The sequence below is a fragment of the Hyperolius riggenbachi genome, chromosome 7 (genome assembly GCF_040937935.1).
Source record: "Hyperolius riggenbachi isolate aHypRig1 chromosome 7, aHypRig1.pri, whole genome shotgun sequence".
NCBI lineage: Eukaryota > Metazoa > Chordata > Amphibia > Anura > Hyperoliidae > Hyperolius > Hyperolius riggenbachi.
The window spans coordinates 127,351,577-127,368,854 of record NC_090652.1 but is presented as its reverse complement, the minus strand read 5'-3'; the positions used below and the strand labels follow the sequence as shown (position 1 = coordinate 127,368,854).

Below are 17,278 nucleotides of genomic sequence, written 5' to 3'. Positions count from 1 at the left end.
TATCATCCCAGGCAGTAAGGGATCTGTATACAAAAAGAAGCACCCAAAAATGTAGAAACGAAAAATGTCTAGTCTGTATCCTTCACATCACGAGCGTAATGCATGGTGCGACATTTCCCCTCTGTTACCTTGCTAAGTTGCTATCCTGTTTTTACAGGGTACTCAATGCAACACCCCAGTATGAAACTAGCCTAAACTGAATCATCAGTGACATGCAAACACAGAGTGATAATTATCTATATAGAAAGAGAACTGGAAAATGAAAACTCAGATAGCTATAAATATAATAATCTTTAATAATGAAATAAAGAACAGCACCAGGGAGCTCAGTGGGTGTCTGGATTGCTTGTATTCTGCACAATGATAGTTGACACAACATAAAGGAACTTGTCCCAGGCAGTATGGGCAGCGGGAGTGAAATCTTTGGGAAAACGGGAAGCCAGAGTGACCTGGATGGCATAGGATAGTAGCTACAAGAAAGAAAAAAGTTAAGTATAAGCTCTTTAAATCAGAGGAATTAAAGTGGACCTGAACTCAGAATGTCCTCTCTGTTCTAAAAGATACGCAATAGCGTAATAACCTTAAAACAAAAAACATTTCTTTGTTACAGCTGATAGAAATCTTGCAATAAATCTGCACTGTTTCTACTTCCTGACTCATGGAAGCAGACATATTGTTAACATCCTGTGCTTTCAAATGAGCTTATATGCCATCTCTGCCATGGCAGTCATGTGACACAGTGGAGAGATCAAATTCCAACGTGTGATTAGACACAAATCAGGGGGAATTAAAGAGGCTAAGCTCTCTATGTATATACAGGGTGCATTTCTCTGTTTTCCTTCTGTCCTGTGCAAGAGTTCAGGTCCACTTTAATGAAAAAATGCAGGCACGATGCCCTAATATTTTTTGGTGTGCTGCATACAGGTTTGCCCTATTTATTAATAATTATATCACGGCATGACTTAGCAGAAATGACTAATGTCTAGATTACTCAAATGCTTTAAAGAATTTGATAATAGTCTCCAAAACTGAGTTATATTATTAAATATAACACAAAAAGTTACTTAGGAGCACTATCCGGAGCACTATAGCATTAATCAATAGAATCAAAAACACTATTATAATATTTCTTACTGGGTGAGAACATTCCATAGAGGTACATATAATACTGCAAACATCTAAAATGTATAAAAAATATTGCTTTTAAAAAAACTGTCTAACTATGGGGTCAGGGCTGGTTCTGTCATGAAGCAAGGTGAAACATTTGCATCAGGCACAGAGATTACTGGGGCAGCATTTTTGTACTGTGAGCGAGGGGAAGAGGTCATCATTGGGGAAAAGCAGCTTGTTGTGCTGTATGAGGAGTCTGACAATGAGTGAGGAGGGGGGGAGGCAGGAGAGCAGCAGTGTTTCATTTGAATTACATGAATCAGAGTAAATTGTCGGATGCTGTGTAATCATTCAAAATCGGGAAGGGGGGGGGGGGCACATCCTCACAAGTTTGCCTCATGCAGCAAAAAGTCTAGGACCAGTCCTTTATGGGCTTGATTCATAAAACCACAATATAACTGCCATACGCACATAGCACAACCCACATGTGTACACAATGCACATGTTGCTCCTATAACCTGCATTATGCTGTTTGAGCTATTATGCTAGGGAAGTGGGTTGCAGGAAAAAAGGGCGCTGGTGGCTTGTGGATGATTTGGGCGCCACCATAGATTCTAAGGCATTTATTGTTAATACGGCAACCAAATTAGAAAAAAGGGCAAGGGATAAATATTGTTTTCGACATTAGAACAATAAAGTTTTTGAAATGTTATTGTTTTAGAAAGTTGCAACGTTATAGTTTTATTTAATTTGTATGTACAGATTGTACGTTATCAAATATGTTATTGTTTCTATGTGTGTAAGGGTGTTTGTGCAGGGGGGTGGTTAGGGTTAGGCGGCACCACCAGTGGGGTTGTTAGGGTTAGGCACTACCGGGGGATGGTTAGAGTTAGGCACCACCAGGGGGGTGGTTAGGGTTAGGCACCCCCAGGGGGGTGGTTAGGGTTATGCTGGGCATACACGAGTCGATCCGGCTGCCAATTAGCTGCCGGATCGACTCCCGCCGCGTCCCCGCTCGTCCGCGCGTGCGTCCGGAACGATTTTCGATCCGGATCGAGCGGGGAATCTATCCAGCAGGTCATCTGACCGGTCAGATATTATCAATCGAGCCATCAGCGGCTCGATTGATAGCAGCACACCTCGCCGTGTGCCCAGTATTAGGCACCATTTGGGGGGGTTATGGTTAGGCACCACCGGGGTGCTTAGGGTTAGGCACCACCAGGTGAGGGTTCTGCATGAGATTAGAGTAAGGTTAAGCTGTATTCTTGAATTATGTAACGGTTTTTAAAGTAAATATTTTTTTGATTTTCCCACTGTTTTAAAACGGTACTGATCGTTAATATGTTTTTGGTTTCACTTCGCGCCCACTTGAAAACAAACTTTTTCATTAATGAGATTTTGCTATCAAGCTGTGCCAATTTGTTATCCAGCCGTGCCCCTTTTTCCTCATGCCTTTTTTTCATGCACGCGGGAAGTGCATGTTGTGTAAGGAGCGCAAGTTGCGCTATGTGCATAACGCACGTTACGCGGCTTGCACAAACACCAGTAAAATTGCCATGCACTGTGTGCACAATGTAACTTTACTGTGGTTTAAGAATAAACTCCTATGGCACATAGATAGCACCTTCAGTCATGTCAATGCACATTTAAAATTGCTATTCATTTTAGGATAACGTGTGGAACTAGTTGTCTTTGATATCAACCAGATCAATACTACACGTCCCAGTCAGATGGTCCGAAAAAAAGCCAGCTTTATATTAGTTGCAATCAATCACATGCAAAAAAACAGTGATGAAGTGGTGTGGCTTGCAGTTAACAGAAATGGATTAAGATGAAATGGGGCCCTAGGCAAGGGAGCAATTGGTCAGCTACTGTATTTTTTGGACTATAAGACTCACTTTTTCTCCCCCAAAAGTGGAGAAAAATAGTCACTGCGTCTTACCCACCGCAGTGTTGGGGACACAAAAGGGCATAGAGGAGGACACAAGGGGGACACAAAGGGACATAGAGAAGGACACAAGGAGGACAGAGGTAGACACAAGAGGACACAAGGGGGACAGAGGAGGACACAAGGGGTACAAGGGGGCATAATCCTCAAGATTCCCCTTCACCGGGGATGCACCAGGTTTAGCATATATTTTTCCCCCCTGGTTTCTGTCCTCTAAACTTAGGTGCATCTTATGATCAGCAGCGTCTTATAGTCCAAAAAATACGGTAGCTTACCAGGATCCTAGACTCTCTCAAGGCTCTAGGCAACTGACTAGAATCTCCTTGTGAATGATACGGCTCTGGTAGTTAGTAGGGATGCTCATCACGGATTAATCACGAGTAACCACAACTCGTGATTCAAATTAGCTTTAATTGCTGAGCGGTGAGCAGCTAGATGCGGCGAGGTTAATTACCCATAATCCTGCTCTCCGCCCAGCGTTTCAAGGAGCTTGCAAGCGTCTATTGGACGCGTTGCAAGCCTCGCTATGGAGCACTTCCTCCTTCAAGCCGAGGAAGTGCTCCATAGCGAGGCTTTCAACGCATCCATTAGAGCGGCATTATGGGTAATTAACCCGGCCGCATCTAGCCGCTCAGCTGCGGCAATTAAAGCTAATTTGAATCATGAGTAACCACCATGGTTACTCGTGATTAATCCGTGATGAGCATCCCTGACAGTTAGTAGACATCTCCACAAGTGCAGCATCCTGCTATTAATATTACATGACACAAGCACATGCATTTTCTATGTAGCAGCCAAGCATATATCTAAACACTTCTAGCCAGCCTAGCAATGAGTCCAGCATATTTCTACAGCCATATAGCACAAGCAATGAAATGAAATGCAATTACTGTGTAGGAAACGGCTCCCATGTGTAACTGTAAACTTGTATTAATATGACTGATAGAAGATTTATGTTTTTACAGCTCATACTTAGTAAACCTTTCATGCTTGATCATCCACTTCAGGTCACTTGATTTCAGGAGGCCATTGTTTTATTTGCTATAGCTGCAGCGATAGGCGATTTTGCCTATTTATACTTGTCATATTAATATGCTGCCAACAAAATAAGCTGTGAATCTTACTTTGAAACTGCCTGAGTCAACCTTGAGATTTTGAGTGTGAAGGTCACTCAGGTGAGATAGAGCATGGTGAAGGTCATTTAAATGATGGACAGCATTGCCAATGGCATTGAAGACTTTCCCACCATGCCTGCGCAGATCTGTGGAACCGTGACTCAGGTCAAAATGGCTGAAGTAGGTCTTGGTCTGAGGGAAGCACGTCATCAATCTGAATGCAAAAACATTTGGTTATTATCTATAAAAAATGAATATTATATGCCCACTTTTGCTTATACCACAGTACATCGATGTCCTCTTTACCATTGGTTTTGGCATACCAATGTAGATATATGCCCGCTGCAATCAGTAAGCACAGCACACATGCTAGCACACACATGTTCACAATAATGCATGCTGATTTCTGCATGGGAGGGAGGAGGAAGGGAGACCACTAGACACCAGAGAAATCTATAAAGAAGAGGGGGACAACAAGACCACCAGGGCAATCTATATAATGGGGAAGGGACCACCAAGGAGAAATATAAGGGGGAGGGGGACCACTAGCCTATTAGGAAAAATAATAAGTGCTACTACAATGAGCACAGGGGTTGTGAATCACTATATTGAGGCACAACATAAGCATACTATTAGGGGGGAACAGTGCAGTTACCACTATAAGGGAATGATATATATATAAAGGCATTGTAAGGTGAACTCTGTAGTGGGGCTTAGAATGGGCTAACACTTTCATGGGGGCAAATATATAGGAGACAGGTGCAATGGGGACATGCAATGGGGTACCATAATAGCGCAGATTGAATGGGAACTATTACAATAAAAATACTGTTCAGCCATGCCAACTTTTGAGATCAAACCCCTTCTATAATAAAATGACCAATTCACCGCACTGACCTCTTCTCCATTTTACCATTAACACTATGTTCTTATTATTTTTACAGTTCAAGATTAAAAAGTACACAATGTACCAAAAAAATCACCTTTATTCCATAATCAAATATCATCATCATGCACTGTGCTAGCAGCATGATGTAAGGATAAATAGCCAAATAAAATGTGTGTTTTTTATCAACAGTAGCAATATATTGTATGAACAAAAATGACTAAAAACTGGCAAACACTATGTTTTTTTTATATTCCTTCTTATTTTTCTCTTAAAGGATACCACAGCTGAAAATAAAGAAAGCTGCAGTGTGTGGGGGGCTAAAAGTACATACCGACACCTGCTCCTGCCCTGTCCGTCTGCCGCCGTTCCTGTAATATTCATTCCGGTATCCCGGCGACTTGCTTGAACCTTGACCCGGACATACTGCGCCCTGTGTGTGCAGTATGTCCTCCCCTCTTCACTTCTGGCCGAGGCATAGTGATCGGCTCAGAAGCACGCTGACTCCTCTGTCTACTCTGGGCTGCGTGTGCGCTCCATTACACCAGGCGTCACATGCTAATCATGTGACACTTGGTGTATTGGAACGCACACGCAGCCCAGATTAGACGGAGGGGTCAGCGTGCTTCTGAGCCGATCGCTATGCGCCTGCCAGAAGTGAAGAGGGGAGGACATACTGCGCACACAGGGCGCAGTGTGTCCGGGTCAAGGTTCAAGCAAGTCGCCGGGATACCGGCATGAATATTACAGGAACGGCGGCAGACGGAGGGGGCAGGAGGAGGTTTCGGTATGTACTTTTAACCCCCCACACACTGCAGCTATCTTTATTTTCAGCTGTGGTATCCTTTAAAAATTCATAAAAATAAAACAGAATAATTATTGAGAAATAAATACTGTCCAAAGAAAGTCTAGTTTGTCCTGACAAAAAATATGTATATATCACTTACAAGGCCGGCTGGCTTTTGATGCCTGAGGCAAACTTGTGAGCAGCACTCCCACCCCCGCTTTTGCGGCACCCTGCGGTAAAATAGAGTAACACAACGCAGGTTAACCCGCAGGTACAACGGGGCCTACACCTTTTAAATCTTTCTTCTCCTCCTGGGACACAAACAGCAATAACAAAAAAAACTGACATTCATTCTAATTCCTTATAACACTATAAAAAACAAAAATGGAGTTACTATATTAGTTTTGTGGACAACAAAGGACACTTAACTAAACAGCACTATCCTGACATATAAAAGAGATAATCAGACACATTTTGGAATTTGAACTGCTAATAAAATGTCAGTGAAGATACCATAAAATGGCAACATGCAATTTGCATAATTAGTTATGTAAACTAAATTTTAAGGGCAACAGAACCGTAAAAAATAACATCAAGTTCTCAGGGTTACTACTAGCTGGGCAACATTCAGAGCGAAAACAAAAATGATTATGGTAAATGCCCCAAAGCATATACTGTAACATGACAATAAACCTTCCTGACAATTAGCTGATTACCTCTCTAGGGCCTCTGCTCCAATGACATCAGCATGGCCAGCCACCTTTTCCCAAAGGGAGGTAATGGCCTCCTTCTCAGCCTCAGAGAAAGTCATGACTGCCTCAGATTGCTATAGATGAACCCAGAAGTCTTTAATAGCACTATTTTCCTAATTTCTCCCTATTCTTAAAGTGAATAAAATTTAAAAAAAAAAAGATGACCTAGACATTTTTATTTGCATATTGGCTGTATATGTAGTAACGCCCTTCCCTTTATCTTTGCACAAAATGCCAGAATCCATAGTGACTGATAAAACACTATACCTCATTATCTCCCCATACAGGACTCAGAGCACGCACATTACAGCATGCAACATACTGCGGTGATAACAATATGCTACTGTCAACAGGGTGTTGTCTTGAAGGATAAGTTTACCATGACATACTGTGACTATGTTGAATCAACCAAAATGATATTTTCCTTCAACAGTGCAATTTTAATATTGCTATTCACTAACATTGCCTAGCCATCAGCTTCTGTTGTCCATATAGCAAGTTCTGACATCACATGGCAGCTAAGCAAGTGTAGACATCATATCATGCGTCCCACCATCGATTGTAACAACTACAGCCATGGTCTTATGCCCCTCTCCACTCCTAACAAATACAGGCATCAGGTGTCCCCCTGTAAAAAGTCCAGCTCAGAAACACTCCCGACAGCAGTCATTAGGCTACATTTGAACAATCAGCATGTGTTTATGGCTATTTGTTGCAATGCCATTAATTCTCTCTTTCTCATTGACTACATAGGAAATAAAGCCAGCTCTCCAACCAGGAGCATAACTACAAGAAGCAGCTCCCATAGCTACCAACTGTCCCTCTTTTGGAGGAACAGTCCCTGTTTCGGAACCAAATCCCTCCGTCCCTCTCTCTTTCTTATTTGTCCCTCTTTCAGGACTGACGTACAGATGTATGTAAATATATGTATTTTCCTACTGAAAATGTATTTCATGTATTCTAAACTTTATTTTTATCTTTTACATTTATATATTTCTTATTTTCAACTGTTAATGCAAAGTAAAATGAGCCAGAATAGGAAAGCCCAGATTGGTTTGAAGTATAAAACAATATAATTTCCTTATGAAATCTTTATAGTATGTGTGACTAGGGGTGTGTTGGGACGTGGTTAGAGGTGTGGTTTAAGAGTCCCTCTTTTAGATCTCAAAAAGTTGGGAGGTTTGAGCTCCTGCAACTTCAGGGAGGCCCAGAACTGTAAGGGGGCCACAAATATATTTCACTCCTTCAGATCAGGTTTTATGGCTACACTTATTATGGGTGTAAAGATTACGATGTCCACACTTGTTTAATGACTTGCAAGATGGTCTGTGAGGGTCACAAGGGTGTTGGCAAGGGTAGGGGTGTGAGCATTGAGTTTTGCTGGGGGCTCCATGATTTGTACTTACGCCACTGCCTCCAACAGACAGCAATTAGAGCTTGATACAGCCTCCAACCCCAAAAATGCATTAACAATGCACTAACAAGGACTCGGAGGGACTGCTGTGACCCTTCTAGTCTCAGCAGTCTTAAGGTGCCTATTAACGGTACAATTCCGCTGCTGATCGATTGTTTCCGATTGCTGTGGTAATTGGTCAGAAAAGATTGAGTGTGCCCATTAATGGTCAAAATCCCGCTTAACAATCCAATCAGATCGATGTAGTTAATCCAAAAAACTGATCAATTCCATTTATCTGATTGAATTGGTTTGGGGGAACAGGGGCAAACGCAGGATTTTTAAGGGGGGGATTCCTGAAAGGTCCAGAAGCACTTATGTCCCCGAGTGCTTCCGAATACAGGTGGCTCCATACTGCCCATGCACAAAAGTGCGCTGGCGTATTACGGGGCTGCCTGTCTTTGGAAGTACTCAAGGACTGAGGGCTTCTGGTAGCAGCAAATTTGAACGGGGTACAGCGCTGGAACAACTCCCCGAGAGAGGAACAGGAGATAGACTTAGTTTGGACAATTCAGTGGAATATGCTACATAGTGTCACATAGCGCAAGCGATACCCATATGATGCAGGGATATATGCATCTGCGGAAGATGTCGGTGCTATATAAATACTAAATAATAATAATTTGCCTCACCAGGATTGCACTTTTATTTAGCTTTCCTGTAAGACAAGAACACACAGTCAGCCAGCCAGCACTAGGGGAAGAGGGAAACAAAGGTGAATGAGGGAGAGCTGGTGCACACCAAGAGGGCTTCTGAGCGTTTTTCAAATCGACAGTGATTTGAAAAGCGCTTGGCTAATGTTACCCAATGAGGGTGTTCTCACAGCAGCGTTGTGATTTTTTTCAAAATCGCAGGTATATTTCATGTAGCATTTTTTTTAAACAATTCATTTAGAAATCGCTCTGAAAATCGCTTCACAAAATTGCACTCACTAATTGCTAGCAATTGCTATTGTGATTTTGGCATGCATTAGCTCAGTAAGAGGAGGAGTGGAGAGAGACTGAGAATAGCCTGATATGGAGCAGAGAGCTTATCTGTATTGCAGAAAGCAGCCCTCCTGGAGTCTTGGGACTGTCAAAAACTTTTCACCTTGTTTAACACCTTATCCACACATGCAGTCATTATAACAATGAGGAGAGACCAGACAGATGTTTGCCCACAGACCCTCCAGGCAAGCTCTGCATCAGGCTGTGTATATTTACCAGCTTGCCTGCACTTTTATCAGCTAGCCTAGTGTTTTACCTGAATAACCCAGACACAAATCTCTGAATAAAAGGCTGCCTGGGGGGAGATTGCCCCCCTTCCAGCCAGCACTAGGGGAAGGAGGAAAACAATAGTGAATGCAGAGAGAGTATCTGTATTGCAGTCCCCCATCACACAGTCTACTTGCATGTAATGTGTCTCCTGTCCCTGCCAGCCAAATCCAAAAAAGCCTCTCACACAAGCTGCAGGCAGCCCTCCTGGAGTTTAGGGACTGTCAAAACTTTTCAACCTGTGAAATTCCTTTTGTAGCTGTCTACATGCAGTCTTTACAATAGTGAAAGAGCTGAGTTTTTCCCACAATCCCTGCAGGAGGAAAGCCTTTACCAGCTCGCCCGCTTCAGCGATTTCAGGGAATTTTTTTTAAAGGGACAGAAGTCTCAGGGGGGTGTTCCATACACCCAGAACCCTGATCTGGATACGCCAGTGGGGAAATTCGGGCATTTATGAGCGTGACCGATTGCTTCTGATCACTTACTGCGGTGATCGTAATGGGCACCTTAAGGGCCTAGAGAAACTAGCTCACTACTGTCTGCTTTCAGCAACGTGTATTAGTCTGTAACATTGATGTGTTGCTGAAAAGCATACAGAAGGGTGTTAGTGTGTTTAAACCCTCAAACTAACCCTATGCGGATCATTTATGGTATAATATGCTAAGCCAATTGATCTGTTTCAGACTGGAATTTGATCAGAAAGTAATTAATACCTACCCTATACGACAAACTCAGTTTTGATGGATTTAGAAAATTTTTTTTTTGCCTTGTACCCCCTATCCTCCTTAAAGTGAACCTTAAGCCAGAAAAAAAAAAATGAGTTTTACTCACCTGGGGCTTCTACCAGCCCCCTGCAGCAGTCCTGTGCCCTCGCAGCCACTCACTCATCCTCTGGTCCCCCGCTGCCAGCTAGTTTCGTTTTTGCCGACAGGCCCGTCAGGACTGGCCATGCGTAGCTTTTTCCGCATTCCCGACTGTAATTAGCGCTATTGCGGGCCGCAACGCGTACAAAAATACGCGTTGCCGCATATCTATGCGTGCGTAATGCGGCAACGCGTATTTTTGTAAAACTCATTTTTTTTTCCTGGCTTAAGTGTCCCTTTAACATATGTAGCAATTTTGATAGCAATAACATTCATGGGGGCTTTGCTATTCACCGCCAAAGTCGTCACAAAATTACCCGTAAATTCCGCTTAAATTCATGCGTAATTCCGAATGCTTATACAATGTCAATTGAATTAACAATTCGTAATTACGCATATGCGTATATGCAAAAATGCAAAAATGAATGTGTGATTTCACATAATCGTAATTAGCTGATTACAATCATCACTGAGCCCCTCCAACAGAAGAAAGACTTCTAGATAATCAATATGTTACATCAGCCCTTCTCAACTTTTTTTTACCCTGGTGGAACCCTCCAAATTATTTTTGGATCTCAAGGAACCCCTGTATTATGGAGGAAGTGAGGATATATTTTGCAGGATGCAAGGTCTTTAAAAGTGGCTGTGGTTGTTCATTGTAACAGCCTTGGTCTTTAGGCCCCATCCCTTGCTTCTTCCTATTATAGTAGCGAATGTTAGTGTTTTTGCCATAGACCCCATAGTGCTCCCCTATAACAGGACTCTGTATTATGCTACACCTTATTATAGTGCTACTAATTATACTACCTTCCTATTCTAAAGCTTTTTTTATTAATGTGCTCTTTATTATTCTGAACTCCAATTTACTAGTACCCCTATTATAGTGTGCTCTATTATACTCCACCCCCACTTCATTTGGGGAGAGCATACAATGAGTGAAATGGAGGCACTTTTGTAACTTTCTAAGCCTGCTATTGTCACGGGAGGTGACAAAAAATGCCATGGAACCCCTGCAAAGACGTCAAGGAACCCTGCAGTTCCATGGAACCCTGGTTGAGAAGCCTGCTGCCTGTGTTACATAGTCTAATTTTTACACCCTGTATGTTTTATGTATTTATAGTAGTAACAGTTCTGTAGTGTGAATAATCTCTCTCTCTCTCTCTCTCTCTCTCTCTCTCTCTCTCTCTCTCTCTCTCTCTCTCTCTCTCTCCTTTGAGTCCGACAGGAGAAAGGCACTATACAAATACTGAAATTATATATATATATATATATATATATATATATATATATATATATATATGCAAATGACCTTGGTTAACACCACATGAGCATACAGAACATTTAGTGCATGAAGTTCTACATAGTGAAAGTGAAACATGTTGTGTACATATTGTGAGCAGAAAGCAAGGGTGATATATAGGGGTGCGACTATAAGGGAGCAGCCCCTGGGACTGCAGGGGGCCCAGAGCTGTAAGGACGCCCCAACTACTCCCTCTGATAAATGGGTCCATCCTTCAGATCAGGTGTTTGCATGGCTACACTTGTTTTATGACCCAGTCAAGTTGGGGCCCCAGACTGTGAGGGTCACCAGTGGTTGGCAAGGGAAATGCCCCTTCGATATAGCAATCATGGTGCTGCAGAACCATTAAATATGTGTTTATGTGAATATATTTTATGAATTCCAATGTTTACACCAGTGGGATGATCTGTTTACATTCCTTCTGCCTGTTTTCTCTGTATTCTCGCTAAATTGTTTATTCAGTAAACTAATGTTTGAAAAAAATGAAAAAAAAATAATTCTCTTCAGGAAGCTTTTACCTAAAGTGTACAAAAGTATTTCATAGGAGCATAAACTAATAGTGCTCAGTAAACATGCTGAACACATATCAAGCCTCACTATGTCAGGATAATGAAGCCAGAGGTCAGCAGTCTGTGAGGTGCTGAATGGTCACACAGTTGTACATGGGCAGCAGTTTTCCTTTGGGTGTATCTTCTATCTGACCACTGGGCATGGGAGGTCTTGCTGCCCTTCTCTCTATAAAAGTGGAGAGTGTGGAGTAGACCAATACATCTATCCTGCATCTCTGTCTGTAACTCCCGACAACCACAAACAACAAGCAAAGATGACTTTCTCTGATGCTGAGAAGGCTGCCATTCAGGCTATCGTGAGCAAAGCCTCTGGACATGAGAAAGTTCTTGGCGGTGAAGCACTGGAAAGGTATCCTCTTTACTTTATTTCAAAATGAAAATGTTTTTTTATTGAACAGAAAGGTTAACTATGTAACATCATGTAGCGACAGGAATCCCTTTAATACTATATTTGCGTTCATATTGATGTCTAATATGATACAATATTCATTCATTTTATATTCCCTACAAAACCCAACTCCAGGGAAAAAAATATGTACTTTTCTGTATAGTTTAGCTAAGGGATAGGACCAGGAACCGTTAAAAATGTAGCAAGGCACTCCTTTTTAAAAGGGTGCCCGCTATAGTAGCCAGTTCCCCCCCCCCCCTAGATTTTTGTCCGTTGTAGTGAAAAATTTTGCTACCCATCATATTTTGCAACTTGCCATAGAGGACAGTGTATGACTGTGTAGGCGTGGCTTCTCTCTGTTAACACGCCTGTAATTTTTTGCAACCACAGATCCCATTGGGCTAGAAGAGGGATTGTTCCCTCCAGGGGGGGTTATTAGTTGAGCAAGAGGGGAGGGTTCTGTGTGAGAGTAGGGTTTGGTTGGGTTGCATTTTCTGATACAGTTAGGTTAAAGTCAATGGTTAGGTTGCACTTTCTGATAGCTATACGTATAAATAAATGCAACCGGTTGCAAAATCTGATAAAGTTGCAAAAAATTTCACCACACCGGGCTTCCCCAAATCCATCACGGTGGGGTGGGGTGGGGGGGGGATCAGGCCAGGAGCTGGAGGGGGGGTCCTGTATGTGCAGAATGGCAGATGAGGGGAGCGTTATACATCACCTGCACCCCACAAGATCGTCTTCACTTCCTGTTCAGTTTCCAAGTGCCGTGCAGCCAGCCAATACCCATGGGGCTTCAGTCAGGAAGCTGCATGGTGATTGGCTGCCTGAATGGCACTTGTAAACTGAACAGGAAGGAAAGAGGACAAGTATCGCCACCAGGAGCAGGAAATAATGCTCCATTGCCCACCCCCAGCTGCCGCTTCCTGGCCCCCACAATTTTTGAATGCCCCCGCGATGGTGGAGGTCATGAGGGCCCCTGATTAACAAACTAAAAAATAACTGTAACTTTCACTGCTTTTGCCCCTGCTTCAACACCTACTTAACTTCCTGTTAGGAAAGGAAGTATGGGAAAATGTCCCCGGTTGAGAATACAAATAGCATTGAAAGCCTGAAAGTGTTTTCATACTAAATGCAATCTAAAATGTCACTTTGACTGTAGTTGATCTTTTGCCTGTTTACGGTACATATTTTTTTTGTAGTTACATACATAACAGGATGTCCAATAGAAAATGTATCATGGGTAATATAGTAGTTGTTGATATGATGATAATTATTATTATCATTATTAAACCTCTATATGATTCCTTGAAATGAAGGAGTGCCCTCAGCATATCTGACATGGCACCTTCCAGTATTACTTCACTTAGTTCTGTTCTTCATCTGAGAATGTTACTGTTCATATTAAACTGTTAATATATGATGATTTTATCCATTTGTATTATGCCTAGTGCTTCTGATCTAGAAATTGAAGGAAAGACATACCATATACTCATGTAGGGCCTGATTAACTAAAGGCTTGCCCAAAAATATATATTAACTGGAATCATGATCTGGCGAACCTGGACTGGTTGGCCCAAATATTGCAGCATATTCAGGCAGCACACAGCAATTTTACTTGTACTCACCCCAAGTTACCTAGGTAATGCATGTGTTGCTAGAGTATCAGGCGCTACTATGGCAACCTTGCAATGCACACGTTACCTAAGTATGGGTTGCTGTAATTGTGCCACCTGCCCTACACAAAGGGCTAGTACAGGTAAAACCTCCATGTACAGCCTACTGTTTGTTAGATAATAACATTCTCCGTTATTAAGTGGTTAGACTTTGCCATTGATAATTGGATTCTAAGCGAAGGCTGCTGAGAGAGAGGTTTCTGAATTACTACTTATGTATTTGCAGTTGTGTTCAGCATCCTAGCAACAGTTTTTGTTTTTTTGTTTGTTTTAAATACATCTAGAACACCCTGCAGTTTATTTAAAAACTTGGGGAAGCCTTAATAAATGAGATCCCTAGTGTGAAATATATATATTTCCTGACAGAAGAAATAGCTGCATGCTTGTTTCAGGTGTGTGATTCACACACTACTGACCAGAAAGATCAGCAGGACGGCCAGGCAACTGGTATTGTTTCAAAAGTGTTTCAAAAGCTATCCCGTATATTTGTATATTTAAAATTAGTTCCTATGCCTTTTCCAGCATAAACTTTTTTAATTAAGCAAAAAAAATGTATGTTTATGCAACTTGTTCCCCTATTTGCAAGGCCTAATAATGTCATGTTTAATTCCTAGGCTGTTTCTGAGCTATCCCCAGACCAAGACCTACTTCAGTCACTTTGATGTGAGCCATGGATCAGCTGATGTCCAGAACCATGGTGGCAAGGTCCTGAGTGCCCTGGTAGAGGCTGGCAAACACCTGGATGACCTGGAGGGCTGCCTGTCCAAACTTAGTGACCTCCATGCCTACAACCTGAGAGTGGACCCCGGAAACTTCAAGGCAAGTCTCACAATTAAATTAAAGAAGTATTTATGTTTTGGCCTATTTATCACTTTTTATCACTTGAAATATTTATTTCAACAAAATCTTTTTACATGTGACATGATAGCACTGGTTCTAAATTGTATTTATAAAGTGAGAACATATTATACATTGCTGGTCAATAAATATGGGTTTCCACTGTTTACCATTTCCTCCCGCATTTCAAAAACATACTGATAAGTTAATTGGTTCCCCCCAGAATTAGCCTCAGACTATGATAGGGACATTAGACTGTGGGCTTGATTCACAAAAGAGTGCTAACTGATAGCACAGCCGTTTTCGCGTGAGTTTTCGCATTGTGTGCGATCGCGAATTTTCTCGCGAAACGGTAACGGTTTCGTGCACAAATGCTAATTTTTCACGCGAAACCGATATCGTTTGTGCACGAAAATTTGCGTTTGTGCACAAAAAAGTTATCGTTTTCGTGCAAAAATTCGTGATCGCGCGCAATGCAAAAATTCATGCGATAACAGCCGTGCTATCAGTTAGCACTCTTTTGTGAATCAAGCCCTAAGACTAGGGATTACAGTGTGAGCTCCTCCGAAGGACAGTAAGTGGCATTTCTGTGTACTCTGTACAGCACTGAAAGGTGCCAGCGCAGTATAAATGTAAAAGAGTAATAATAATAATAATGTCTCAATAAAGTTTATTATGAAATATACAGTAGTTACCAACTAATGAACTGTCAATGTGTTATGTTAGAGAGATTCCCTAAAAAAATTAAAAAGGGCAAAACACTGGCAGAATTATCACTTTAGACATCAAAATAATATAGCGAAATAATATAGCAAAAGAGAATTCTATTCCATAGTGAAAAAACAAAACAAACATTGCTTTGGCAAATTTATAGGTAATATTTCCTTATGTGTTTCCACATATGGTAATACAGTGCTTGACTTTATTTTAAGCATTTCAATAGTAGTGGCTCACTTTCCAGAACCATATGTATATGGAACACCAAAATAATTATTTGACTTACTGTACCCACAAAATATCTCACAATGGCATTTACTTAGTACACAGACAGTATTTATTTATTTCTGGAGGGAGGACACATACCCAAAACAGATAAATTAATTGGCGTTCCCCTAAAATTTGCCCTAGAGTACAATGGAAATATGACAATGGTAGGGATTAGGTTGTCAGCTCCTTTGAGGGACAGTTAGTGATATGACTTCATACACTGTAAAGCACTGCAGAAGATGTCAGCGTTATACAAATACTAAACAATAATGATGATTTTTGAACCAAAATATTACAAACATTGATTTATTAGTATTATAATTTTTAATATGTATAGCACCAACATCTTCCCCAGTGCTGTACAGAGTACAAAACAGGCAATGTAGGAGAGAATAGGTACATAAGTAATTCAACACATAGTATAATCAGTACATCCAGTAATACAAGCAACAATTGTTGCTGTATTGTATAAAAACATCCAGTAACATAGGCACATGTTCATTGGATAGATAAAGTGCAGCAGAAACACTATGGGGAGTATTCTGCCCTTGCAAGATTGCAATCTAGAGAGTAGTAGTGAGCAGGTGGCATTAGGTGAGAAGATGATGAGATAGCAGATGTAGTGTCGGACTGGGAGGTGGAAAAGCTGAGGAAATCCACCTGCTGGCCAAGCAGCAGAAACCCTGTACTATCACTCCCAATAGAAACCTGCAGCAAGTCTTTGCTGTGAGAAGCAACACATGATTACTGCTGCTTGGCCAGCAAGTGGACTTCCTCAGCTTTTCCACCTCCCAGTCCAACACTGAGCAGATGAGGCAGGGAGCAATTCACCATGACAACTGATTGGCTTACCTTTACTCATTTTCAAGTAAAGTGGCAAAGGTGATATACTAACCATCTTTCTTCTCCATTACAGCTGCTGTCACACACCATCCAGGTTACCCTGGCCTGTCACTTCGGAGCTGAATTTGATGCCACAACCCAAGCTGCTATTGACAAGTTCCTCGCAGTTGTGTCTAATGTGCTTACTTCCAAGTACAGATAAATGTATTAAGTATTAGTATTATCATTTAATAAAACTCTAACACATACAAGTCTATTCTGCATTTCTATTTTTATGTAATTTGAAGAAAGTTTTAAATGGCTATTTAAATAACTTAACATTATTGAGCACGATTGCCACATTTCTCGTGAGTTTGTTTCCTTCTAAGAAAATAAAATTTAGCATAAAACGGGCAAAAAGAAAACTCTAAAAATAAGTTGTTCCTAACTTTCTTAAAGTGAATTCAAGCTGGTGTAAATTTGTATTACAAAACATACTACCTGATCCGGGGGCAAGCCGCGTCAGGTAGGA

The 17,278-nt window shown here is 41.5% G+C and overlaps 2 protein-coding genes across 4 annotated transcripts; one reads left to right on the top strand and one right to left on the bottom strand.

Annotated features, from left to right (window-relative positions):
- Positions 1-276: 276 nt before the first annotated feature.
- Positions 277-14,093, bottom strand: LOC137525657 (hemoglobin subunit alpha-5-like). 3 transcript variants are annotated; one of them, XM_068246812.1, is made up of 4 exons: positions 14,063-14,093; positions 6,007-6,076; positions 4,183-4,387; positions 277-470 (listed from the first exon to the last, which is right to left on the bottom strand). In XM_068246812.1, exons 1-4 carry the CDS (start codon positions 14,073-14,075, stop codon positions 327-329), a joined length of 432 nt encoding a protein of 143 aa, XP_068102913.1. In that variant the 5' UTR covers positions 14,076-14,093; the 3' UTR covers positions 277-326. The 3 variants fall into 3 exon arrangements, with proteins under 3 accessions (XP_068102913.1, XP_068102914.1, XP_068102912.1); XM_068246813.1 differs by lacking the exon at positions 6,007-6,076 and having other exon boundaries at positions 14,053-14,081; XM_068246811.1 differs by lacking the exons at positions 6,007-6,076; positions 14,063-14,093 and adding an exon at positions 6,563-6,657.
- Positions 12,271-17,018, top strand: LOC137525658 (hemoglobin subunit alpha-3-like). The gene is made up of 3 exons (XM_068246814.1): positions 12,271-12,385; positions 14,715-14,919; positions 16,841-17,018. The coding sequence occupies exons 1-3, from the start codon at positions 12,291-12,293 to the stop codon at positions 16,967-16,969; spliced, it is 429 nt and encodes a 142-aa protein (XP_068102915.1). The 5' UTR covers positions 12,271-12,290; the 3' UTR covers positions 16,970-17,018.
- Positions 17,019-17,278: the final 260 nt, after the last annotated feature.